The sequence below is a fragment of the Panthera pardus genome, unplaced genomic scaffold (genome assembly GCF_024362965.1).
Source record: "Panthera pardus isolate Hobbes unplaced genomic scaffold, ASM2436296v1 HiC_scaffold_2, whole genome shotgun sequence".
Lineage (NCBI taxonomy): Eukaryota > Metazoa > Chordata > Mammalia > Carnivora > Felidae > Panthera > Panthera pardus.
Genome location: NW_026526765.1, coordinates 9,047,793 through 9,075,199, shown reverse-complemented (window position 1 = coordinate 9,075,199; position 27,407 = coordinate 9,047,793). Strand labels below are relative to the sequence as shown.

Below are 27,407 nucleotides of genomic sequence, written 5' to 3'. Positions count from 1 at the left end.
ACTGGATCATTGAGTAGGTGTACGTTTTGTTTTGTAAGAAACTGTCTGACCTTTCCTCATCGTGGTTGTACAATTTGACACTTCTACAACAACATATCGGGGTTTCTGTTGCTTCACAGCCTTGCTGATATTGGGTAGTGTCATTATTTTTAAAATAGCCATTCAAGTGGCTATGAAGCAGTGTCTCATTTTGGTTTTAATTTGCATTTCCCTGATGAGCAATGATATTGAGCATTTTTTTGTTGTTTTACTGTAGTTAATTTTAACATAGTCTTAAAACTCCCATGAAAAACCTGATGTGGAAAAAATGCACACTTTCCATTTGTTTTGTAGCAGTTTCTTCCCCATAAAATTTCATGACATGACTGATGTCAACCCCCTTCTTTCAGAGTCACCAAAGATATCAAGATATCCGCTGTTGCAAAACACACACATATGCACACAATTACAGTAATAAGTCCAGAGCAAGGTGCCCCTGCAGTAATTGCTGATTTCTTTGTTTGTTTGTTGATTGGTTTCTGGCTTAGGGGTTTTTGTTGTTGTTGTTGTTTGCCTATCATTTTATTTAGCTTATTCTCTCATGCTGTCTCCTGGGGATAGATCCCAAATATCACGGTTCCGCTTAAATTGCACTCCCCACCCACATCCCTCCATTTCACCACCTCCACAGCAAGGGAAGAATTATTTCTCAGGCTGAATTACATTCTGCGGAGCTTAGCTATAGTATTGTCTAGAAATGTTTAACTGACTTAAATAAGTTATTGATTTTTATTTTTCTTTCATCTTTAGCACCTATTAGAAACCTGTCATGTCAGTATGCCATGGGATTCTCCTCCATACTCCCATTCAGTTTTCTCCTATCATTTCTTGCAAGATCAAGGTCATACCACGTTTCCACCCAGATATCTTCCTTGGTGAAGTTCACTTCATTTTTTTTTTACAAAGTCTATGCTATCATATGCCCAGTTTATGCCAACTTGCCATACTTTCTTTGTTACCTACTATTAATTCATAGTTTTATATGTCATTTCCATTGCAAACTGTACTTTTTTTCCTGAAGGTAACAGGCCCTAAACATTTTACTTCTTTTTAAATCTCAACTCCAGAAACTCATTGGTTGGAGTAAAGCTGGTGTGTATTCATTTTAATTCATTGAAGAATTCAATAATATAGAAGATTAATTCCCTCAGGATACAACAAAGCAAGTAGTTAAATGTTTAACCTTGTGTTTAAGTATCTCTGTGTTCAAAACAAAATGCAGAAATACATTATGCCTTGTAAATTTAAGAGTTAATCATTAGATTCATTTCCTTTACTACCGTCGACTGCCAAGGAGTTTTCTGTGCTATGAGCATTGTTTGGGTTATCCAGAACCTTTCTCAAACCAGCCTAACGCTCAGTGGCTTTAACATTAAGTACCATTTTACTTGCTACAGATCAAGAATGGAGGCAGGGTTCATGTGGTTCTTCATTGCGTGCAGGGGTTATCCCCTCTACCAGCTAGGCTCAGAAGGAAGGTTCAAGAAGTCTTCACCCCTGTGTCTGGCACCTCCGTGCTCCTCCGTGTGGCCCCCATTCTCTGCACGTGACTAGCTTTGGCTTCCACATAGCAGGGTTGTGACCAGGTAGTCAAACTTCTTATACAGAGGCTGGCCTCCAGAAGGAATATTCTATCATGCAGGAATGGAGAGGTCTTAAGACCCAGCCTCGAGAAGTTTCAAAGTCACAGAGCATCACTTTTGCTGCATTTTAATGATCTAAGCAGGTCATGGCGAGTCCAGAATCAAGGGAAGGGATGGAAAGAGACCTCCCTTCTCAGTGAATGAAGTGGTGGGAATTTGTGGCTAACTGTGATCTATCACATGCATTCCTGACATAAGTCTATCTAGTTTAACTTGCTAGGCTTGTTTAATGAGGACTAGCAGCCGCGTTGCAGGGTATTAGTCCCAGAGCTAGGGGCTCGCCCTCGCTGTGGATTTACAGTGGTTTTAGGCGAGTTCCCTTCCAGGAGCTCTTTGTCGTTTTTAACCTCCGCTTGCAAAGCACAGACTTGGAGGAGGCGAGCATCACAGCACCTTCCAATGAAAGAGGGCTTAAGAAAAGAAGAGACGCCATAAAAATCCTCTCCTAAATGCCATAACCTCTGGGAAGAAAAACTGCTAATACTATTTCATGTTATCTAAAGGCGTTTCTACTGACCAATCCTCAATAGGTAGTGTATTTGTATTATTATTTTTTCAAGTAGTGACGATACCTGTCAAGGACACTGGCACATCAGACTGCTCAATCCCAGCCAACTACAGACCAGATGTGATAACATGACAAAATAGAGTTCTTCACTGAATCTCTGACAAGGAGAAAAAAGTATGACCCCTATGCTTGCTTTGCTTTGCTTTGCTTTGCTTTGCTTTGCTTTGCTTTGCTTTGCTTTTATCTTATCTCATCTCATCTCATTTCATTTTATCCTATGCTCTTCTATTTTATTCTCTTCTATTTTATTTTTCTCATTTAATTTTTTAATTTTTTAATTTAAATTTCAGTTCGTTAACATACGGTGCTAGATTAGTTTCAGGCATATAAGTTAGTGATTCGGGACTTCCATACTTCACCCAGTGCTCATCCAGACAAATACCCGCCTTCATTCCCATCACCTGTTTATGTCAACCCCTCCCCCACCTCCCCACTGGTAACCATCAATTTGTCCTCTGTAATTAAGAGTCTGTTTCTTGATTTGTCTCTAAAAATTTGTTCCCCTTGGCTTGTTTGTTTTGTTTCTTAAATTCCACATCTGAGTGAAATCATACATCACTTGTCTTTCTCTGACTGACTTATTTCACTTAGCGTAATATTCTCTAGCTCCATCCACGTCGTCGCAAACGCCAGGATTTCATTCTAAAATTCACATTTTCCTATGTTATCCGTAAGGTAAAATACTGGCATTTCTGTTGTCTACTCTCTGACACAAAATACTGTCTTAACTTCCAAATTAGGACAAAAAGAAGGTTGTTACTGTCAGTGGTGATGGGGCGTGGGAGGTGTGTGTGTTTGTCCAGTGACTCTGGGTAAAGCGACATTTTAGGCAACAATCAAGTCATTTCTCAGGATAGTGCATTAATTACATACAATTCTAATTTTGAGGGAATTTGATTTGTTGGTATTTTCTTATATTTTGAGGGTCAAAAAAGAAGAAAGGGAGTGTGATTTGTATTCTCGTTTTGACTTTCAGCCTGTTTGAAAAAAAAATTAAACCACCCTTACTTACATTATACTATTATTTTTTAACTATTTATACAATAAAACAGGAGAATATGTCTTCCCTGACTCTAGCAGAATCAGTTTATTATATTTTATACTGTGTTCCAACATTTTACTTCTTTTTGTATTTTCTTATATTAACTCATAATAGAAAAAAAAGTCACTTTACATTCCAGTAGTGAAAATACCAACTACAAATAAAAGAAAACAAAACTAACTATAAATAAAAGAAACTACAAATAAAAGAAAACAAAAATTACATTCGTTTCTCTGGTTATTTCATTCTGGATAGCGGGGGTAAGTGGAGAGAATCTTTAGTCCTGTTAGGGTATCATTTTCCCCTATGCTGATAATGACCTGCACTTTGAAGGGAGTGATAACCCATTTTCTGGATTCCTATCATTTCACTTCTGTAATGCTCTTGGAATCCATACAAAATGTCAAGGTCTAGTTTCTGTGTTTCCTATGAGAAGGGCTCATTAGAGTAATTCATCAGGGGCTTGTATGACTTAGAAATGGGTCCAATAAGGACTAAACCAACACCACCAACTGATTTCATTTAGACCATTAAGCACATTAGGTGATGAAGATTTTGTCAGTTCCTCTCTAGCCAGATTAAACCAACAAATTAAAAATGAAGGATGTCCTCACTGCCTGTGAATTTCCTGAGCTTCTTCATCAAGGCTCCCTCTGGAGTCCTCATATGCCCTATTGCCTTAAACCAACATGTAGGCATCAGAAGTCGAACAGGGACATGCTAATGACAACTGCCCCTGATGAGTTCTGATTTATCTGTGTATAATTGTCCCAATTAGAAATCACTAGGAGCACATCATAGAACATTTATAAGTGAAAACAGTGTTTCATTTCATAGGAAGCTTGAGTGAGTGAAATATGATAATGGGATTAATTAAGAAGAGGAAAATTAGTTTGTTCAAATCTATAGGATGAACAGAATTTAACAATTAAAAAAAAGAGATTATTATATAGTGGCCTAAGATGTAGTGCTACTTGAAAAGGATAGATTTTCCATAGGGATGTCAACATCGCCCTCACTCTTACCCCCACAGAGAAATAATCTTGCCCACTCTGGACTTCTCTTGAACCAAGATATATACTGAGCTTAAGGGGAAAAAAATGGTAATTTCTAAATTTTGGTGTATAAAAACATAAAGCTCCGTTGTTTTTATAAAAAGATTTGTCATGGTGCACCATGAAAAAATATGTGCTTTGATCATTTCATCTATAGGGTAACTGATAGCTTAGCAGCAGATTAGTGAACGTTCTTATTCCAATTGGGGTTGTACAAATCAAAACACTCACTCAGTGGGTGACTGACTTACTCCACTGATGTTTTATGATAAAAGTATAGTAAAAGAGTGTAGTCCCTTTTCGTCACGATGCAACTCTGAAGAAGAGAAAATTCAGTGAAACAAGAGGACACTCCGAATATGAAGTTGAAGGTCCTGACTTGTACTAACTGTGCTGATCTTCATTCATGAACAAATGTGTAGTGAATACCAGGCAAAGAGCTTTATACTGAGGAATACAGAGATGAATACTGTTTGGTTTCTTGTCCTCAAAGAGGTCATCATCTAGCAAAGTATTAAAGACAAGTCATTGTGGTGTGTTTTGACAAGTGATAAGGCTGCTCTGGGCTCTCAGATGATGCAGAGCCTCAATCAGCCGGGACATCTAAAGCGGGTGGCTGAGGCTGGGTCCTCAAAGTGGGTTAAGGAGGTCCTTATAGACCAAGAAGATTCTGGAGAGGAACCTGGGTGTGATCTCACAGGCAGTGGGAAACCACCGAAAGCTTTTGAACTACTGGTTTCCATGATCAGCTTTCTGCTTTTAGGATGTTGACTTTAGTGACATAGTGGGTAATTGATAGGAAGAAGAAAAGACTGCAGGCAGAGGAGAGAAGCAGTTGGGTGGAGTGAATTGGAGGAGAGACAGGGAAGGATTGGTTGATACTCTGTGCCTAGGACCTTAATGTCTACTTTCATTTAATCTCCACAATCTCAATTTGTGGTAACTCATGTTTAGAGCCGGTTATATAATCTGCAACACTCAAGTTCAAAATTAAAATATGGAGTTTGTTGTTTAAAAACCAGGGAGTGGAATGCCATTAAAGTTACTAAAAAGATACTAAAGCTTTTTCCTAACACATACACTCACGAGCGTGCTCTCTCTCTCTCTCTCTCTCCTTGTCATGATGTTTTTGTATTTACTATTTAATGTTCTTCTAAATAAAGAAATTAAAATTTTAAACTATTAGCATGAATTTTACCATTTATCTTTGTATTGTGCTTGCCAGATTTAAATGCAAATATAGGCGCGCTTAATTTATATGTTAAATTACTGAAATGATACAATTCATATTTCATAGCCCATACATGCATACATATTTTGTTCTTGGAAGATCAGAGGAAACACTGTGCAATTTACCTCAACCATTTTTATTTCACTTCTCAATATGCACATATTCTACCAACATTCTCTTACTAAAGAGTAAGGAAGGACTGAATGGAAATAGGACTGGGGGCACCTGGGTGGTTCAGCCATTAAGCATCCAACACTTGATTTCAGCTCAAGTCATGATCAGTTCGTGAGATCGAGCCCCATGTCGGGCTCTGAGCTGATAATGCAGAGCCTGCTCGGGATTCTCTCTCTATCTCTCCCTCTCTCTCTGCCCACCCCCCCCCCCCCCCGACATGCTTGCTCTCTCTCTCTCTCAAAATAAATAAATAACATTTAAAAAAAAAGGAAATAGAACAGTGGATTGTCATATCTTTTCCTTTCCTTCTAGGTCATCATGTTCATCATAAGTAGTTGGCAGACACAGGAGAGTAACATGAGTAAGAAAGAATATGATAGGGTGTCTTGATTGCTCGTGGTTCTTAGAACATCATTGCCTTCTTCTTTCAAAGCAAGTTCTGGTTCAGAGGGTAAGCATGGCCTTTTGGGAGCAGTCAGCAAGCACTCCTGCTTAGTCATAAACATAACATGTTTACCTGGTACTCGCCTTGAGTCTTGCTCAGCTCCCACAACACATCATGGCTCCAACAGGGCACTGCACGCATTCTGTGAATGAGGCAGGACAGAACAGAATTACACATACATTGTGCATATCCACATCCTCATGCCTATGCTCCACCGTCTTGTTGGATTCCACTTGCAAAACACAAGTTCAAAGATGGGGGGCCCTCTGAGTGTGACACAGTTGTAGTTTGAGACAACTGCAAGGTTTCTAGCCCATGGAGCCCACCCTGGTAGTATTATCTCAGTACCTAGGAGGAGACTGAGGTTCCAGAAGGATGCGACTTTGCATGTTCCCCTCGGGCTGTGGGGCATTGGTGGTGGGAACTAAAAAGAACGGTGTGGCAGGCTTTATTCAAGGGTGGGGCTTGAATACAGTGGGGTTTTTCAGTGAGGGAGAAAGATTGGGCCCAACTCTAAATATTACAAGGAAAAACGGGAATTTATTTATTTATTTATTTATTTATTTATTTATTTATTTATTTTGCATCTTCTTTTATTTATTTATTTATTTATTTTTTAATATATGAAATTTACTGTCAAATTGGTTTCCATGCAACACCCAGTGCTCATCCCAAAAGGTGCCCTCCTCAATACCCATCACCCACCCTCCCCTCCCTCCCACCCCCCATCAACCCTCAGTTTGTTCTCAGTTTTTAACAGTCTCTTATGCTTTGGCTGTCTCCCACTCTAACCTCTTTTTTTTTTTTTTTTCCTTCCCCTCCCCCATGGGTTTCTGTTACGTTTCTCAGGATCCACATAAGAGTGAAACCATATGGTATCTGTCTTTCTCTGTATGGCTTATTTCACTTAGCATCACACTCTCCAGTTCCATCCACGTTGCTACAAAAGGCCATATTTCATTTTTTCTCATTGCCACGTAGTATTCCATTGTGTATATAAACCACAATTTCTTTATCCATTCATCAGTTGATGGACATTTAGGCTCTTTCCATAATTTGGCTATTGTTGAGAGTGCTGCTATAAACATTGGGGTACAAGTGCCCCTATGCATCAGTACTCCTGTATCCCTTGGATAAATTCCTAGCAGTGCTATTGCTGGGTCATAGGGTAGGTCTATTTTTAATTTTCTGAGGAACCTCCACACTGCTTTCCAGAGCGGCTGCACCAATTTGCATTCCCACCAACAGTGCAAGAGGGTTCAAAAACGGGAATTTAAAGCCAAGGACCAGGGTGGGGGTCAATGGATAGGAAGTTACTCAGAGGAACCATCAAGAGTAAGGATGGGGGGTGCACCTAGGTGGCTCAGTGGATTGAGCATCTGACTCTTGATTTCAGCTCAGATCATGATCTCATGTTCATGAGATCAAGCCCGGCGTCAGCCTCTGCCCTGACAGCACAGAACCTGCTTGAGATTCTCTTTCTGCCTCTCTCTCCCTCTCTCTCTCTCAAATTAAATAAATAAAAAAAAAAAAGGAGTAAGGAGGGGTGGTGGGATTCTGGCTAAACTGACCTACCAAGATTCATGCTAAAGACAGGGCAGGTGAACAGACATCATCAGAGGATGAAGAACCAATGAGATATGCAGGGTCCTCAGACATCAAGTGGGGGGGATTCTAGCTATCCTGGCTCAGAAGGATCCTTGTTAGAACTAGACTCTGCCAGGAAGGTCATGAGAGCCCAAGATTGGGCCTCGTCAAAAAAAAGCTCGCAGGAGCCTAGCCAAAGTTTGATCAAGGAGAGAACCTTGTGGACGGGAAGTTAACATCTACCCTTCAGTCACTGAGCTCTTTATAGCACCAGGGAAGAGAGCACAAAAAGATCCAACAAGGCAATGGCAGGGAGTGGTTTTCAAGGCACAATTCCAGTGCAGAAATGATGGGTAGATGCTAAGGATCCCAAACAATGATTCTGGGAAAGATAAGCTTTCATATCTTAAGAATATTAATAGATATTTCAATTCATGGATTTTAAAATGGTTTTATACATCTGGCAGGCAGTACAATTGTTTAGTGAGATCTCACATTCAAATCCTCATTCTTTCTTCAAAAGAGGACTCGAGACAAATAAAGGCACCCTGCGATGGTAAGATAGGGAGACGATGGAAAGGCTGATCCAGCTTTTCAGTTTCAAACACCAGATATTAAGGGCTGGCTGGAAAGGAGGCAATTTTTAATGTGTGAATTTTTCCCCACCACAATAAATACGGAAAGCCACAGACAGATGTAACCAAGGAAACCAATTTCCAGGAGTCGGGATAGTGGGTAGGGGGTTGTGGAAGCAGATTGGCACCAGGGTGGCTCCCCTGTGACTTGGCGGGAGGAGCGGGAGTGCGTCTGCCAGGTGTGAGCCTAACTTGAATAAATATGCTTCCAGAGAGCCAATGAATTGTATCATGTGAGGTCTCTTGGACTCACCTAGAATGCATTAAGACTTGTATTTTGCTCTAGGACTGTAAGCCAAAATACCATTTTTAATTTTCCCCAAAAACATATGGCAATGGAAGTTAATACAGGGGCCTGATGAGCAGGGAGCTTAGATATAATGGATGAATTTTCATTTGGAAGCAGCACTAGTCCTTGCATCTGAATGACAGTGGGCAGTATGATTGGTATATTATGCTCCAGGGATAATGCCTTCATTCACAGAACAAAGGAGAAGAGAGCCCAGGGCAGAGTCACTTGAGTTCTACTGAATAAAGAACAAAAAAGATAATCAGAAGTTAGCAGTGGTTTCTTTTTTTATTTCTTCCCTCTCTCTTTGTTCCTTCCTTCCTTTGTCTTTACTCCACTCTTCTCAATGCCTTTTTTAATTGTTCTTTAATTATATAGAAATAATTAAATAGTATATTGCATATAGAGAAAACAGTTCAGGGGAGAAAGAAAAGAAGGCATACCAAACCATACCCCACTGTTTTTTAAGCTTTTTTTTTAAGTCTATTTGTTTTGAAAGAGAGAGAGAGTGCATGCTTGCAGGGGAGGGGCAGAGAGAGAGGGAGAGAGAGAATCCCAAGCAGGCTCTGTGCTGTCCGTGTAGAGCCTGATGTGAGACTCAGTCTCACTGAGTGTGAGATCATGACCTGAGCCAAAATTAAAAGTCGGACGTTCAACCAACTGAGCCACCAAGCACTCCTATATTTTAACCTTTTTATTTTGAAATGGTTATAGATTAGTGGGAAGTTACAAAATAAAATACACACAGGCATATCCTATAACTTCTCCCAGTTCCCATCAATGGCAACATCAGTGGTGTCGCCACGTGGTACAGAATCACAACCAGGAAACTGCCGTTGGTACAACGTTGGCACTGGCTTTCCCCAGTTGTACATGCACTCCTGTGTCTGTGTGTGTGTGTGTGTGTGTGTGTGTGTGTGTGTGTGTGTAGTTCAGCTCAGTCTTATCAGATAAGTAGCTTTGTGTAACCACCACCACAAGGACATGCAGGATGCCTTCAGCACCATAAGGCCTCGTGTTACCCCTTTATAGTCACACACACACTCACCCTCCGTCCGGAAGCCCTGGAAACCGCTGATCTATCCTCCAGTTCTATAATTTCGTTATTTCAAGAAGGTTATTTATCTTTTTTTACTCAGCATAATTCCCTTAAGATCCCTCCAAAACGTCATTTGGGACATATTATCAATAATCCATTTCTTTTTATTGCCACATACCTCCCTTTGGCGTGGATGTATTAGCGTGTTGAATCATTCACCTGTTGCAGAACATTTGGTCGTTTCTAGTTGGGGGCATTTATGAATGAACTATCAACATTTGTGCACCCATTAAACATTTGAACTGAACCTTCAAATGGTTTTTAAAACCACTACTGATCATAAGGAAGTAAAGACCTATAATGCCATGAGAGTTGTTCATGAACATGACATGATTTCTGCTCCATAAGGACACTGAAATTGAAATTTATTTTTACAAATCATCTGTTGCTACTCAAAGACAGAAAAACAAAAGATTCAGACTTCTCTTTTCTGTGAAACAGGCAATGGTCATTCGCATAAATTTCCATTAAATATCTAAGAAGTGTTAGCTTCACTTATATTAATGAAATCATTTCACTCTCAGTCAAGTTCAGTACTCAGGGTTTGACATATCTGTAATAGACACAAAGTTATGAAGCAAGAACAGATGAAAGCAAAGCAAAGCAGGGAGTTTCGGAGGAACAGAAGAGTGAGGGACACCCCTGAACACGATCTCACACATGAGCCCAAGAAGCTAGGAAAATATAAACTTGACCCCTCCTTTTGTCCAGAGATGTCTCCAAGGTTAAAGTGCTCCCTTCACTGAGCAGACGCTAACAACAGGAATAATTCTGGCAGAATGACTGCAAAAGACTGATACTTGGAACATCTGAGAACCTTCAGATAGGTACCACCTCTGTCAGCAGACAAACCTACTACTCTTCTCCTGCCTGAGAAATCACTTATGAATGAGCAGACTGCAAAACGCAGTGAGCTCTCTGTTCACCCTCAATATTCATGAGTGAAGCCGTCAGGCTCACCAAAGATCTAACCCTGAGTTGCAAGGGACCCCAATGGAGATTATGAATATCATGATGTATAATGCAGGAATCTACACTTAGCACAGAAATGGCATAAACCACTCAGTTTCTGGTGGTTTGGAAGGCATTTCAAAATATTACAAGATCTCAGAATTAATTCATTAACAGTATCCCTGGTCATCTGCAATTGCAATTTACTACATTCTGATTTATGGAGTGCTCACTGACAAAAATATGATAACTTTATTGTCTAATGTGGCTGGCATTCAGAAATTTTGCTTCAACAACTGTAAAATTCTGATGCATTCGCATAAGCATTTAAAAAAATACCCAGCTCGTGCATGAGAAATCTCTCAGAAAACTACAAAGGGAGCTATAACGTGAGAATTTTCTAGTTTATAATTTACCATTTGTTCCTCCTTCTGATATTGAATTTTATGCACAATGTGCCTCTTGTAATATAACTACAACCAATGGCAAAACCAGAAAAGCATTTGAAGAAGAGAAACTTGAAAATATGTGTTTCCCATGGTAAGACCTTGACTTTGTGTAGATAGTGCCTTTAAGGTATTGAGCCAAGGGCTAATTCTTTGTCGTTGCTAGAAACTGGAGTCCGTATTTTGAAGGAATTAAAACAAACCAGAATTCATGTTCATTTCCTGTTGTTCAGCTCTGGCTGGCCAGCGCACAACCCTGACATTGTTGTGGTACTCCGAGATAAACATTGCAGCCGTGTGTATCCAGGCTACGGCACGGGAGCCATTTTGCGGTATCAGTTTCTTAGATAGTTTGTCAGTCAAGAGCTCCATCCAGATTAATTTAGGAATATGAATTTCCCTTGCCTCAAAATAAAAGAAATTAATAATAGCAATTTGGGTCTGATTTATTTTCTTCCAAGGCTTTGAAAATAAGTTTTTTACTATGGGAAGAACAGTAGTGGTTACCAGCAGGGGCATTTTGTGCTGGACCGATGGGAAAACTTACAGCTTAAAAGTGAGTCCTCTTTCTTTGGAAATCACAGACTGCCTCTTTTTCTCCACAGCTTTAGTGTAGAAAAAAAGAAAAGATGGACAATGTAAATTCTACAAAGGCTATATGTAACGTATTGGTGAGATGGTATTTATTGGCCCCCAGCGTGGACAACTTGAATCGCATATGTGGACCTATGGAACTTTCAATTCTATTAGTTGGCTGTGCTCTCTCAGCCTTCTGTTCTGCATGTGATAATGAGAGCTTACTTTAAAAAAAAAAAAAAAATAATGCCTTCTGTGTTCCCCCACTGTTTTGTGGGTTTTACATACATTGGTTTTCTAAAGATCCCTCTGGGAAATTCTAGTAAATCTCCATTTTATAAATGGGGAAACTGATGTTTAGAGAGATTAAGTGGTTTGGTAAAGGCCCTACGGTCCTGTGTGCAGTAGTGCCTTGAACACATCTTCTCGTGCAATGACTCTCTGAGCTTTGCACGCTTGCTTCCCACACCTCTAGCGACTGCAACGTCCTGGTGAGCCGCACTGCGTCTCTCTGTTCTGTATGCCCGAAGCCACCATGAGCGCTCACTACGGGTTTGTGCTGACTTTGTTTCCATTTTCTCCAGGACTGGCTGTCACCAACAGGCTAGGCACGACACCACCGTGCCTGGGTATTTTCTCAATGTCCATTGTTCTCACGACCCCACGTCTGTCCCCATTTTAACCCTCCCACAACAGACCACACCAGGCTCCAAAGGATGAAATAGAGTAAGTCATAACCTACAGGCCATGTAAACCATTTTGAAGCAATTCCGTCCTTGCTCAGGTAGTGCCAGGCGCCGATCTACTGAAAATACATCACTTGATATAAACTAATTTATTTCACCCACAAAATGTCTGCGCTTCTGCCCACAGAGTTTAAGTCACTTGCCCAAAGTGTCCTAGACTGAAAGCAGCGAAGCTGGGCTCCAGTCTCAGGGAGTCTGTCTTGTGAGTCCACACCCTTGGCCACTACACACGGCCCCCTGGTTCGGGAGCTTTGCGGTCCTCCCCCTAGGTGGTGTAGCCCTGCAAACATTTTTATAATAGCTGTAAAATTATATTTCTAATGAGAAGAGGTAGAGCGGGAAGAGGATGTATGATCGAAGGAAGAAAGAAACATGCCAGTTGCATGGCGGAGAGATCAGGACACTCGTTTGGGAATATATCGCAGATGCACGTAGAGACCACAAGGCAGTAGAAGGACGGAAAATCAGCTCCACAGGAAGTTCTGGGGGGAGCAGGGTTCCTCGCATATCCAAACAAATGTGGTCTGGGTACAGTGCACTAAACAGCTGCCTACCTCTCAGCTCCACGGGCTGCCGCTTCTCACCATTTTTAGTGAATATGTCACATTTGCACATATTTGGGACTTTTGACCCAGGTCATTTTATCTTGCAACCAATACGCATTCTTGTGAGGTGGCTGCATGCAAGACCATATACTAAGAAGTATTTTATGGTAGAGTACAATTTTAGGTCATACTGACATCATAAATATGAGGGCCTTTGTTCCCGTAGGCGAAGATCCAACATCAGTTCTGCAAACCTTTATTTCACAACAGTTTCTCTGGCTTATGTTTTAGGTACATTGCTTAACTTGAAAGCAAACTAACAAAAAGAAAAAAAGGGAAAAAAAAACCCTCATAGTTCCTTGCCTTTATTTCATTTTGAGTCATATTGTGAGCAATAACGCATCACACGATACAGTGTAGGGATTGATGCTCAGGGCATCAGAAAGCTGAAAAAGAAAATAAGGAAATATATTTGTGCAGCTTCATGACAGACAGAGTAGCTATAGTAATGTCTTGCTTTGTGTCTTTTCCTGACATTAAGCAAACTCTCTGAACTTTCATATTATATATATTAGAAGTGGCCTGGAGGTGGGTAAGGATCCTATCATGCTGGAAATGATGAGGGTGAAAATCACTTCTCTAGGAGCTCAAAGGTTATTCTTTGGTTTCAACTAGTTTTTCCCCAACATCATGCCCGCAGAACTTGAAAGTTATTGGTTACTTACTTGAAATGTTTAAGCTTATATCAAGACATAGCCGAAGTGATCCTGTCATTTTTATCACATAGAAAATAGAGACAAATAGTAATTAAATCTCTAAAACCATTCTTTTCCTCTATTATTTGGACTTACATATTTCATATTTTTTTTGCATTATTTGAATTTCAACTACGAGTGATGTATCAACAGTGAGAATATTATGTAGAACTGGGTCACCAAGATTTATCTAAGCATTTAAGGAGACGTTTCTAGATGTAAGAATCATGATGTTTTCCTAGTCCAAGTAACAAAGGCATTCCTAAGTTAATGTTAAGATTTTCCCTCATTTTTCATGAAATAAAACATTAAGAATAAAAGAGAAATTCCCTTTTAACCCACCTCAGACATTTCTCTCTGTTCCTCAGAGGCTACCACCGTCAAGAAATTCAGTGTGTGAGGCCACCTGGGTGGCTCAGTCGGTTAAGGAACTGACTTTTGATTTCGGCTCACAGTCATGAGATCAAGCCCCGTGTCATGCTCCATGCTGAGCATGGGGTCTGCTTGGAATTCTGTCTCTCTCCCTTTGACACTTCCCTGCTTACACACATTCTGTGTGTATCAGAAAAAAAGAAAAATTCGGTGTATCTTTTTAATCTATGTTTATATGATTTCACTCAATAGATAGACAGACATATAGTTGAAAAACTAGCTTAAACCAAAGAATAGCCTTTGTGCATATACGTGTGTGTATACATATATGTATATGTATTTATACACAACATCATTTAATCAATGTTTTTAAAAGTCACATAATTGGGATCATGTAATACATATGTGAAATTTGCATTTCCCACTCTATATTTTACATTTGAGAACTACCTAGGTTGCTTCATTGTGTATTTGGCTAATTTATTTTAACTGCTGAGTAGTGTTGATTCCATATATACGTTCTCTGTGTATGCAATCATATTATTTACATTTGTCCATTCCCTATTACTGATCCCTTAGGTTATTTCCATTGTTTTGGTACTGCTGACCTCTAGGCGTGAACAGTCTTGTAGAGGTGTTCCGGGCATAGGTGCTCAGATTTCCCTGGAAGTTCTACCTAAAAGCAGACTTACTGAGTGATTAGGCATCTGCATATAGGACATGACCAAGTATTGCCTCATTGCTCACCGAGGTGACTGGTTTATTCTCACGTGCAACGTATGCGAGTTCTTGTTCCCATCTTCTGTCCAGCACATAATATTGTCAGACTGTCTAATTGTTTGACAGCCTGTGGAGTGTAAAGAATTGCCTGTGTTTGGTTTTTATTCTTTCAATTGCTAATAGGCTTGAGTATCTTTTAATATGGTCAGTAACCATACATTCTAGATTTTTTTCTACTGTGCATCAGCTATATGTATACATACTGACCTTGCTTTTGTTTGACATTTTTCATCTTTATCTTAAAATGATTTGTAGGAGTCATTTTAATATTTGTAAGTTATCTGCACTGCCAATATCTTCTCCCAGGACATGGCTTGTTTTTTCAACTTAGTTTCCGGTTTTATGTTTATGTTTTTGCTTTTATCACATAGAGGTGTAATTTTGATGCCGCTAAATGTGCGAATAGAATGGTAGTTCAGAATGTGGCCTCTAGAAGCAAGAGACCCAGGGTCGTAATTCTCCCTCCACTGCTTGCTGGATGTGGGACCACCAGCAAGTTCCTGAACATCTTTTTACCTCAGTTTCATTATCTGTAAAATGGGAAAATAGTACCTGTCTCAAAACTGTTGTCTTGGAAATTAACTGTAAATCAACCAGAATATTGCCTGGTAGAAAGCTAGAGGTATGTAAGTGTTAGCTATTAGGAGTTGTGCTTTTAATATATTGTTTTTAAACTCTTTCCTAGCACTACTGATTTATGGACATATTTCTGTATACATTTAAAGGTTAAATGTTAGGTCATCTTTGTTACAAATATGTATTTTTCTCACAATAATTGGGTTCTGGAACTTGTACATAGTTTTATGTTTAAATACATACTGGCTAATCTAAATTATATCTATATCTTTATTAAATTTAGTTCTTTACAGATTACTTCTATTTGAAAAAAGAGCATTTTGGTAGTGAAAGCAAACTTTAGTTTCTAAAATTGAACATGCATGGAAGTTACAAGTGTTTCAGAAATAACTTTTATATTATACTAAATTGAATGCTGTAATTGAGAGGAAGTTCACCATGAATAATATCCAAACACTTGAAGTAAGAATGTGTGAGACACAGGCATAATCTGTGTTTATCGGATGAATAAATAGTTTGTTTGCTTTTTTAAAAAAGCATCCACCTAAAAGCAGCTTTTAGGAGAAGAAATCAAGTATATAAGATATACAATTGCATAGAATCCCCTAACAGAGAGTCAAGTGAGCACTTAATGGAAATAAAATCCAAACCAGGTCTCTCTTGGGACTTCTATTTTCTGTGATCAGTCATACTTTTAATGCATTTTAACTGTGCTAAAGGAATCAGGATTTTAAATGATTGATGCTCTTTATCTGGCAAAAAGGAAGCTTCCTCTGCTTTGAGAGGAATAGTTTCATATTCACTGCGAACGGCATTCTTTCAAATGTAAGGGGAAAAAATGTCTCATCTTGTTTCTGTTGCATCATCAAATTGAAACACTTCTGAAAGAGATGAGCAAAAAGTAAATATTATAGGAAACTCTGATGTGTGGTCTGACACATAAAATCACCCGTTATTGTACATGAGCAGATACATCTCACAGGATGAGTAAAAGCTGTCACACCACCTTATTTGTGGTAGAGTGACCCAAGACATTTTCTCCCAGCGCTCCACGGCGGAAATGTAAGATAGAGAAGCAAGAAACACCTTACAAACTCAAACACTGCCACATTTCTCTATTACTCAGTGTGACATTTATTCAACAGAAACAAACCCCCCTCCGGCTCCAGCGTTTTCACACAACAGTGGTTTATTTCTCACTCATGCTGTGTCTTCTCTGGGTTGGCAGCAATCTTCCTCCCTCCTACTCAGGGACCCATCTCAGTGGGGGATTAGGAGAGAGAGAGAGAGAGCATGAAAATCTCGTGCCTGGCCTTCTGTGCTTGGGGCAGGAAGTGGCACTTGTCCCTTCCTCTCACGTGGCGCCATCTATGTGCAAGGGCGCATAAAGTGCGCTCTTCGCTGCGCCTGCGAGGAGAGGAGTGGTGAATGCAATGACTTCTGTTGACTTATTCGTATTGTTTCCGGTGGGAAGCCCCTTGAGTGTGTGTTTCCCTCCACAACGTTTTATTGTGAGTTAGAAATATGAGCTTTGGAGTTTGGCGGATTAATTTAAATCCTTGTTGAGTTCCTTATGATCCGTGTGGTCAAGTTATCTAACGCCAAATAAGCCCGTTTTCGCCATCTCCCAAAAAGACCATTGTGGTTGACAGGAATCAGAGGAGCCAAGGTATACAGTAAGCACTTAGTAAAGGGTGATACTGACAAAAGAAACATAGCAGCATAGAGATAGTAGTAAATCCTAGAGGGTTAACATGAGACCATCTTTATTGTACGAGAAAAATATTATTACCGGTTTCCTGGGGCCGCCATAACAAGTGACCACAGCTGAGTGGCTTAAAACAAAAGAAATGTATTCTCTCAAACTCTTTGGAGGCTGTAAGTTCAAAATCAAGGTGTCAGCAGGGCTGTGGTCTCTATAAAGGCTCGGGAGGAGGATCCTTCCTTATTTCTTCTAGGCTCTGATGGCTCCAGGCATTCCTTGGCTTGTAGATGCCTAATTCCAGTCTCTTCATCCTTTTTCATATAACCTTGTCTTCTGTGTGTCTCTTGTAAGGACAGTTATCATGGGATTTGGGATGATCTCATCTGAAGACCTCTCCCTTAATTTAAACATCTACTAAAACACTTTTTCCCGGGCGCCTGGGTGGCTCAGTTGGTTAAGGGTCCAACTTCGGCTCAGGTCATGATCTCACGATTCGTGAGTTCGAGCCCGGCGTCGGGCTCTGTGCTGACAAGTCAGAGCCTGGAGCCTGCTTCAGATTCTGTGTCTCCCTCTCTCTCTCTGCCCCTCCCCAACTCACATTCTGTCTGTGTGTGTGTCTCTCTCTCTTAAAAATAAATAAGCATTAAAAAATATTTTTTCAAAAGCGCTTTTTCCATTAGTAGTCATATACAGTTTCTAGAGATTTAATGTGGACATATCTCCTGGGGGTGAGGGGCACCATTCAACTTACTACAACTATGAAAGCATTTTTTTTATTCCTATTTAAAATCGCACTTACTGGGGCACCTGGATACCTCAGTTGGTTAAGCCTCTCACTCTTGGTTTTGGCTCAGGTCCTGATCTCACAGTTCATGAGTTCAAGCCCACATCAGGCTCCATGCTGTCAGTGCAGAGCCTGCTTGAGATTCTGTCTGTCTCTCTCTCTCTCTCTCTCTCTCTCTCTCTGCCCCTCCCCTTCTCTCTCTCTGTCTTCTCAAAAAAAAAATAAATAAATACATACATACATACATACACTTAAATTTATTAAAACAATAAAATAAAATGCTACTAACTGAACCAGTGCATGCAACTTTTAAAATATTGACCTTAGGATTACTTTTCTGTTTTAAGTTGGAACTTTATAGATATCATATTACCACTATATGGCACATACCTTTTTGAAATAAGAAAAAGTTGCTTTGGATTGAATTTGTAAAGTTATCATTTCATGTATCAGTTGTGTGTATGGTTTTCACCATTGTGCAACTGTTTTCCAGTTTGATAAAATTGATTGGTCAGGGAGCAAGATGCCCAGGAAACAGTCACATGTCCCTTAAGATACTATTCTTGTGTTCATTTATACCGATTGCAGCTTTTCTGAACACTGATTCATACCAGAATTCCCTTTCCTTTTCCCTCTGTAAATATATCCAGAAGCCCCCTCTAAGGTACAGATTAAAGGTCTAAAATCCACTTGCTGTTGTGCAACTGATGAGCTATTCATAGAAGCTGCTGGATCAGAGTAAAAGATTTAGTGAAATAAGTGTAGAAAATCATTCTCAAAATGATACCTGTCTGTAATTGGCATCTAGATTTCTTACCAATCATTGACATATAAAAAGGGGCATGTAGAAAGTATTTGCATGTGTAATGAAAGAGTTATGCACGTGTAGACATTTTAAATTTATTTATATATTTAATAAATCATTCAAAATTAACCTATGTCGCCTTCATAGATGAACTCTGCACATTGTCTTTGGCACATCGTGTATATGAACAACCCTTTCTCCCTAGGTCGTCTTATAAGATGTATTTGTAAAGCGAGAAATCGGGACTGTATATTCAATTGGTGGTAAAGTGTTATAATTTGTAAATGACTTAATTTGAACTAATAATCAGCTGAAAGGAACTGCTCATGTGATATGTCTAGAAGAAGGAATAAATTTATCGAGCCTTCTTTATAATGCAAAAGGAGGTTATTTCTTTCCTAGACAATCTCACAAAGTCTATATGAAACTAGTCAGACTCGTATTTTAAAATAACTAAAATTGGGTAGGACTGCATCTATGTAAAAGCTGTTGCAAGAGAGGAGTATAATAGGTTGGGCTTTGTAAAAAAAAAAAAAGAGCTGTTCTCTGAAAATTACTGAACAGTGTCCATTTATAACACACTAGTTAGTGCCTGTGAATCAAAAGAGATCTACATCAAATGGATTACAGTTAAGATTGTATCAAAATGGGATCTTTTTTCTCAGTAAAAATCTAAAGGACACACCATGGAGCCACCATTGCTACTCCAATGCATCTTTGTGTCTTCTAGTCTAGGGTCCTTGGTTTCTAACCAGTGCATTATATCTGTGTATTCTCTTTTTTACAGTTCAGCAGAAGAGCAGTTTCACTGGCAATCACAAGGTAAAGTACAGCTTCTTGATGAAACTTACATCCATTTCTACATGTACGTCTACTGATTAATATCCTTGTGAACTTTAGAAAAAAGACTGATAAAAATGAGTATGAGAACACCATGACACTAAAATTAAATGTTCCTGTGATAGCTCGTGATTCCCTGAGAGTTAAGTTCTCTCAATTCCCTAGAAACCTTTGGGTTTTTCATGGATACCTGGAATTGGCTGGCCTTGGCTTTTGATACTGGTTGACCAAGGATTACAATGCGAAATCTAATGAGAACCTCATGAGAGAATGTCTTTGGTTAGGATACTTTCCATTATTAAATAGTAACCTGAAGCTTTAGTAATAAGAGCATCATGTGTTTGTTCATCACTTTAAAATGTTGTGTTTCAGATGGTCAAAAAGACATCGAAGATGAACTTACAACAGGTCTTGAGCTGGTGGACTCCTGTATTAGATCCTTGCAGGAATCAGGAATACTTGACCCACAGGATTATTCCACAAGTGAAAGTAAGTCAAATGACAATGATGCTTGAAGACAATTTTAAAATATAAGAGTATACTTTATTCTAATATAATTAACATCAAAAGCTATATCTAAGAGGACTTCAACCTGTGTTTGTACATGTTTTATCCATTTCAGTCCACTCTCATCTAATTCCTTCCCACATCACCCATCCCAACTCACGTTAGATTATAGTCTCTCTTAAGTCAGCAATTGAATCTAGATTCCTCACAAATTACTGACAGAGTGGGGATTCTCACCGATTTTCTGATATCCTTTTTGGCACCTAACCAGACTATCACATTGAATGAACTCACCATATATTTGTTTAACCAGTACAGTGTCTGCTTTGAAATTTACTGTGAATGCTTTACATACACAGATCATTGTTGGTAGAGATCATAAACAGTACAACAGCTATGCAACAAAATAGAAAGAATCAATGTAATATATGCAGTACTAACTACTTAGTATTATGCTGTAGTACTCTGCAGTAGCCCCTTGTATTTCTATATGTAGCCACCTTGAATTTGCATATTAACCTCGACAGAATTTTTTAAAATTTCTTCATCTCCTCCTAATTATATATATTTTCAACCATAGTGGTTGAGGCTTAGGAATAAAAGTGCTGTGAATCGAAATGAGCTTCACTTTAATAAATCATAAAATTCTCTTGACTTAGTTTAATAAAATCCCACAAAAAGCTAAAAATGAAATCATTAAAACATATATCACACTGGTAATTTCTGTATCAGAAATCAGTGGAGCATTTCATTTCTTAATTAAAAAAAATAAAATCTCCTTGAATACCCATCAAGGTTTGCTATTTAAAAGGAAGATATAAGAATAAGATAGCATACTTATCTTGAAACCATTAAATTTACACATTAGTTCACTTTCTCTACAATTTTTATAATACCACTACTCTTAGGATAACATCACCATGAATATCCAGATTTATTTAAACCCATTTGAATCCCCTCAATAAAACTTCTAAAATAAGATGCATGATTTATAGTATCCTTGTTATCTGTATTTTATATTTTAGAATGTAGCCTCATTACTTATCTCTCAGTCAATAAATGCATTTCTCTTATAGGGGTAGTTGTAGTCTGACTTATATTTAATTAATATTTGAGGCACATGTACTCACTTTGTTAGAGTAAGGAAAATAGAGATAAAATAGTGTGTCTTGGGAGAGAGTTGATATTTGATATCATATTTTTCATATGATAATAGAGGAACATTCTCTTATGAGCTTAGGAGAGGGAATAACCTTCAATACACAGAAGGTACAGAAAAAAAGAAGGAAGAGAAGTAAAATAAGAGGCAAACAAGTTGAAACAGGAGGGATGAATCAAGTGTATTAGTCTCGCCCTACAGGTGAGCACACTGAATTCTTTGAAAAGAATAAAAAGTTTGTAATAAAGATAAGATAGTTATGTGATGTTGATAAGGGATATATTTATATTAATGAAACAAATGTTGAAGTTCAAGGAACAGAGTAGTAACAGCAATTATAATCAATATAAACTAGGATTGGGAAGAATTTGTGAGATGAAGTGGAATTTAATGCAGGAACATGAGGCCAGGTCAAAGAGGAATTATCTAGTGAAAATGTTTTTGCTTATAAGGATGTGATAAACTCATACTAACATCTAGTGAACGTGATGTACCAAACAGAATAATACCTGAATATTAAAATAAAAATTATTAAGAATGAACAGAGAAATTGATGAAAAATACCGTTGTGAACATTTCAATGCGCAGAATCAGACAGAATCCAGGAAGAGAAAGACAAGTAAAATTGGAATACGTAATCGACAAACCAATGTAATAACTATATCTAAAAAGTTAGATCCATTGAATGATAGTATACATTTGTTATATATGTCCAGGAAAACTTAGAAGACTTGATCAGCTATAGGGCAGTAAAGACAATCCTAAAAATTAAAAAGTACAGAGGGGTGCCCGGGTGGATCAGTCAGTTAAGCATCTGATTCTTGATTTCATCTCAGGTCATGATCTCATGGTTCATGAGATCGAGCCCCACATTGGGCTCTGCACTGAAAGCATGGAGCCTGCTTGGGATTCTCAATATCTCCCCTCTCTTTGCTCCCCCACCCCACCCCAGTCATGCTTTCTCCCTCTCTCTCTCTCTCTCTCAAAAAAAAAAAAAAAAGTCATCTTAAAAAAAAAGTATAGAGGGGCGCCTGGGTGGCACAGTCGGTTAAGCGTCCGACTTCAGCCATGTCACGATCTCGCGGTCCGTGAGTTCGAGCCCCGCGTCAGGCTCTGGGCTGATGGCTCGGAGCCTGGAGCCTGTTTCCGATTCTGTGTCTCCCTCTCTCTCTGCCCCTCCCCCGCTCATGCTGTGTCTCTCTCTGTCCCAAAAATAAATAAAAAACGTTGAAAAAAAAAAAATTAGAAAAAAAAAAAAAAAAGTATAGAAAGGCCACCTTCTTTGGTAATAATCTAGTAAAATTAAAAGTAAATAAAATGATAAAATATATCCACGGTAAAATTAAGAAAATGCATTTGAATCTACAAATAAAAATAGAAATAAAAAGAAAGTTACATACTATTTAAAAAGCAAGTAAAATAGCAGGGCGCCTGGGTGGCTCAGTCGATTAAGTGTCCAACTCTCGCTTTTTGGCTCAGGACATAATCTCACAGCTCATGGGTTCGAGCCCTGCATCAGGTACCATGCTGATGGAGCAGAGCCTGCCTGGGATTCTCTCTCTCCCTCTCTGTCCCTCCCTTTCTCTATCCTTCTCAGAAATAAACTTAAAAAATAAATAAACAGAAACAAATAGAATAGTGATATTTTATAATGAAAATACAGGGGTAAGGGGGAGAAACTGTACTCAGTAAATCTTAACTTTAGGGGTGCCTGGGTGGCTCAGTCGGTTGAGCAACCGACTGCAGCTCAAGCCATGATCTAGCGGTTTGGGAGTTCGAGCCCCGCGTCGGGCTCTGTGCTAACAGCTCGGAGCCTGGAGCCTGCTTCTGATTCTGTGTCTCCCTCTCTCTCTGCCCCTCCCCAACTCACACTCTGTCTCTCTCTGTCTCAGAAATAAATAAATATAAAAAAAATTTTTTTAACAAAGATCAGATCAAAGAATGCAGTACTCATTTTGGGGAAACCTTAAAAAGAGCTAAATAAACCAAAGAAATTAGAAAGATGGGAATAATAAAAGTAATGCAGAAATAAAGTAATATAATATAAAATAGTAGAAGAGATAAATAAAGTGATAAAAGGAGTAAATATAGGAACTTACAAAAATTTTTAATCAACTGATAATCCTGAGTTTTCCTAATTGAAACACTCTCGACACATGAGAGAAATGGAATGAATTTTTAGTGTTCACTTTTCGTTTCCTGTAATATGTGTTCAAAAATTATCTACAAAAGATGTATCTTTGTTCCAGGAAAGTTAAATACTCCAGTAGGGTTTTTTGGAATGTTTATTTGGTAACTGCTGGATTTTTGTCTTTTGGAAAGATTAGTTATGTCCTGTTACTATGTACTGGGTTATCTTTTGAAGACTCCTAGGATTTTAGTTGTTTGTTTTTCCTGCAAGGCCCTGCTTTGTTGTTTGAGAAAGAAAAGTAACAAGGCAAAATAAACCAAAAACAAAAACAAAAAAACTCAAATAACCCAGGTGATAAAATCACCATCTAAAACTTTTATGCCACAGGATCAAAAACCACAATGAAGAGTATTGTTACTTTTTTTTTTTTTTTAATGTTTCTTTATTTATGAGAGAGAAAGAGAGACAGCCGGGGAGGAGCAGAGAGAGAGAGAGACACAGAATCTGAAGCAGGCTCCAGCTTCTGAGCTCCAAGCTGTCAGCCCAGAGCTGGACACAGGGCTCGAACTCAACAACGTGAGATCATCTGAGCTGAAGTCGGACACTTATCCGACTGAGCCGCCCAGGTGCCCCTATTGTAATTCTTCAGATACATTTGTTCTTAATATTTTCAGAGTAACTTTGAGACAGAACTAATTAAGTAAAATTGGGGAAATTAATTTTAATTTTTTTAATGATTTATTTGTTTTTGAGAGAGAGAGAGAGAGAGCAGGGGAGGGGCAGAGAGAGACACACACACAGAATCCGAAGCAGGCTCCAGGCTCTGAGCTGTCAGCACAGAGCCTGATGTGGGGCTCGAGCACATGCACCGTGAGATCATGACCTGAGCTGCAGTGGGACACTTATCCAACAGGGCCACCCAGGCATCCCAGGAGACTAATTTTAAAATATTGGGTAGGTAACTATCATTTCAGGGATCAATTACGGCTAATTTTAAGTGTTTAGAAGGCCATAAAATAAAAGTCTCTCTGTTGCTCTTGTATTTGTATCAGGATCCAGCTGGGAAATAGATTGTACTCAAGAGTTTCACCGAAGAGAAGTTCATTAAGGGACTATTTGCAAAGGGGTGGGCAAGATCGAGGGCATAAAAGGTGTCTGTTGAGGTGCTCAGGTAGCAGCAAGAGAGGGCAGCCCTTCCCACGGTGGACATGAAGGAGAAGTCTAGGGAATAGGACCAGCAGTCAAGAGGTGTGGCAGGAGCAGAAGGATGAACACCCTAACTTCCCTCCTCCTGCTTTCTGATGTCCCCATGCCTACTATTGGCCAAATCTGATCACAAACCAAAGAGCAAGGGGCCCTCGTGAGACTCCACATGGCAAAAAGGGCAGAGAATGACTACGGGAGTGAAGAAGCAATCTGCATGACATCCCATTAAGTAGTAGAACAACATACCATGTTTATGTTCTTGTTTTGTAAACAACACATTGATATCCGGTGACTTTTTGACACATTTCATATAGTTAGTGCAAATTTAACAAATATGTGTCACAGAGTCATTAGGAGAATTGCTATTGTTTACTGGGGAAGAAAAAAAGTTCTAGAACCTCAGCGATAGAACCTTAGCTTCTCACATAATGTACAGCTTGAGCCAAACTGCTGTGGACTAAATACCTTATTTAATCCGTGTATCTTTGGCGATATAAACTCAGAGAGAAGTGTGATTAGATCTTATCCAAAAATTAATAAAACTATTTGCCAGTCAAAATCAGAAATGGAATGGACAACTTTGGAGAAAATGACTTACATGTTTATAGACAATGTTAATTTGTTTAAATATTGTATTTTGAAACAGTAATTATTTTTATCTGGAGCATATTGACAAATTTAAATTCCACCACATTCTAGAAAACCCCAGCATTCGGGAGGATGAAAACCTTAGGAGCTTATTATATTCTGAATGTTATGGCAAAGAAAGGACTGTTATTCTGAGATTTTAAATCAGAACATATTCAAAGAAAATCAAGAATCAATCATGTAACCTACCATTCTGAGCAGATAGAATCCAAATTGAATAATCATATATACTTGGACAGAGGTGGATATGTTATTTACTGTTGATTTACAGTCTGTCATTTTTATTTAATTACTGTGATTATTCTTAATTGTTATGCAGCAAGAGAATTGTTGAGGGATCAAGTTAGTAAGATACTGTAAAATATAACTCCATCGAGTCTTATGCGGTAATAACAATAAAGGTGAGGGACATCCTTATAAAGTGAATCTTTTCATAATTCCTAGTAAGCATGGCCCCAAAGGATGCAGAACACTTTTAGGAGTAAAGGTTTTTATAATAACTAAAATGATCAAAAAATAAATGTATAGACCACGGCTCACAATATTGATATCACGCTCAGGGAAAGAGAACTGGTTCGTTTCATTTTCTTTTATGGTGGAGACCAGTCCTTAGGTAGACCCAATGAAGAGCCTCTGAGAAGGGGTACAAGGCAGCCCATCCCACCCTTGGAGTCAGAAAACCTGGATTTAAAAGTCCTCCTGCTCCCACTGCTCCACCAGTGGTTGAGAACTATCACCCGGAATCTGGAGATCCCAAGTCTTTTCCTGGAAATGCATTTATTCAAGTTAGTTGAGTTGCTCCTTGGGTTGTTCATTTCCTGTAAAATCACTTCATCTTATGCCTTTGGTTTTTGAAATGCAAATGACAGTCTTCTTTCCAGAAGTTTGTCATGGTTCCAAGTCTAAAATTATCTTTAAATACTACATGCATCTATTTGTTTCCTTTCAAAATTCACTCACATCCATTTCCCTTACTGCCTTTGGTGTCACGGGGCCAGTAGGAAGTTAACAGTGGCAGAAATGGTAAGTACGAGCAAAAGTCAAGGGAAAACACCCAGGTGACACACAGGACATAGGAATATCCACCTAGAAGCTGTAGTTCATTTCCCTTCCAGATGCTCCCTCTGTCAGGTTTGCAACAGTTTCTTTTTCTCTGATATCCTTCTATCACATGGGTATTCAAGGGTCATGTTCTACCTTTTCCAAAGAGGGAAACATGGGAATCGAAGGGATAAACAAAGGCATGAAGTACCAATGCTTCCTTCCCATTTCCAAAGCAAGGGAGGACATGATGCAAATTTCTCGTTAAAAACATCATTCTCACCCGTGTTAGTAGGGTGTCCTGAGATCAAGCACAGAGTTTAAAGCCCGATGGGAATTTTTAATAAAAATAAAATTGGGGTTTGGAATTGTCAAAGTGTCCAAAACACGGGTGTGCAAAACATAAATATGAGTATCGAACAAAAGCTGGTGAAAGGAAGGAAAGGATCAGAACTGGCACGAGTATAAGAAAAGTTACAGAGGCGAACGCCCCGGTGAAAAAGTCAGAACAAGCAAACTCTTTCTCAGGAGACAGTGAAAGGAGGGGCTGGTAGTACCTTGTGGAGACATCCTGTGGGATTCCCCCAGAACTTAAAACACTCAAACTGCCCCTGGTCAAACAATAAGCCACTACAACAGCAACTGATACAATCAAAGTATAATACTCTGGGTTTTTATTGCATCAGTATGGGCACAGGTGGTGTTATAGTCATTCATTTTTTTTTTAACATATGTATTAAATACTTATTAAAGGAAGCACAGAGAGTCTCTGCCCTTGTGGCATTTACATGCTAGTCAGCAAAGGCTGAAATCAAGTAATCTGAATACTATAAGGTCAAGTAGATAATGGCTACAAGCAAAAAAAAAAAAAAAAAGTAAGACGTGGAGTAGAATAGGGTTCTCAAAGTGTACTTGGGCATCATGGAGGGTCCCGAGACCCTTTCAGGGGGGATGCAAAGGCATGAGTTTTCACAAAAATCCTACGATGTTATTTGCTTTTGCATGCTCATTCTCGCCCAGTGAGGGT

At 39.0% G+C, this 27,407-nt stretch overlaps 1 protein-coding gene across 6 annotated transcripts in view; it reads left to right on the top strand.

Moving 5' to 3' along the window:
* CTNND2 (catenin delta 2) overlaps positions 1-27,407 on the top strand; it is a 929,345-nt gene that overhangs the window by 487,045 nt on the left and 414,893 nt on the right. For all 6 annotated transcript variants that reach the window (XM_053906886.1, XM_053906884.1, XM_053906885.1 and 3 more), the window contains exons 4-5: positions 19,636-19,670; positions 20,061-20,177. In XM_053906886.1, coding sequence (XP_053762861.1) covers positions 19,636-19,670; positions 20,061-20,177 — 152 coding nt within the window. The remainder of the gene's footprint in view (positions 1-19,635; positions 19,671-20,060; positions 20,178-27,407) is intronic.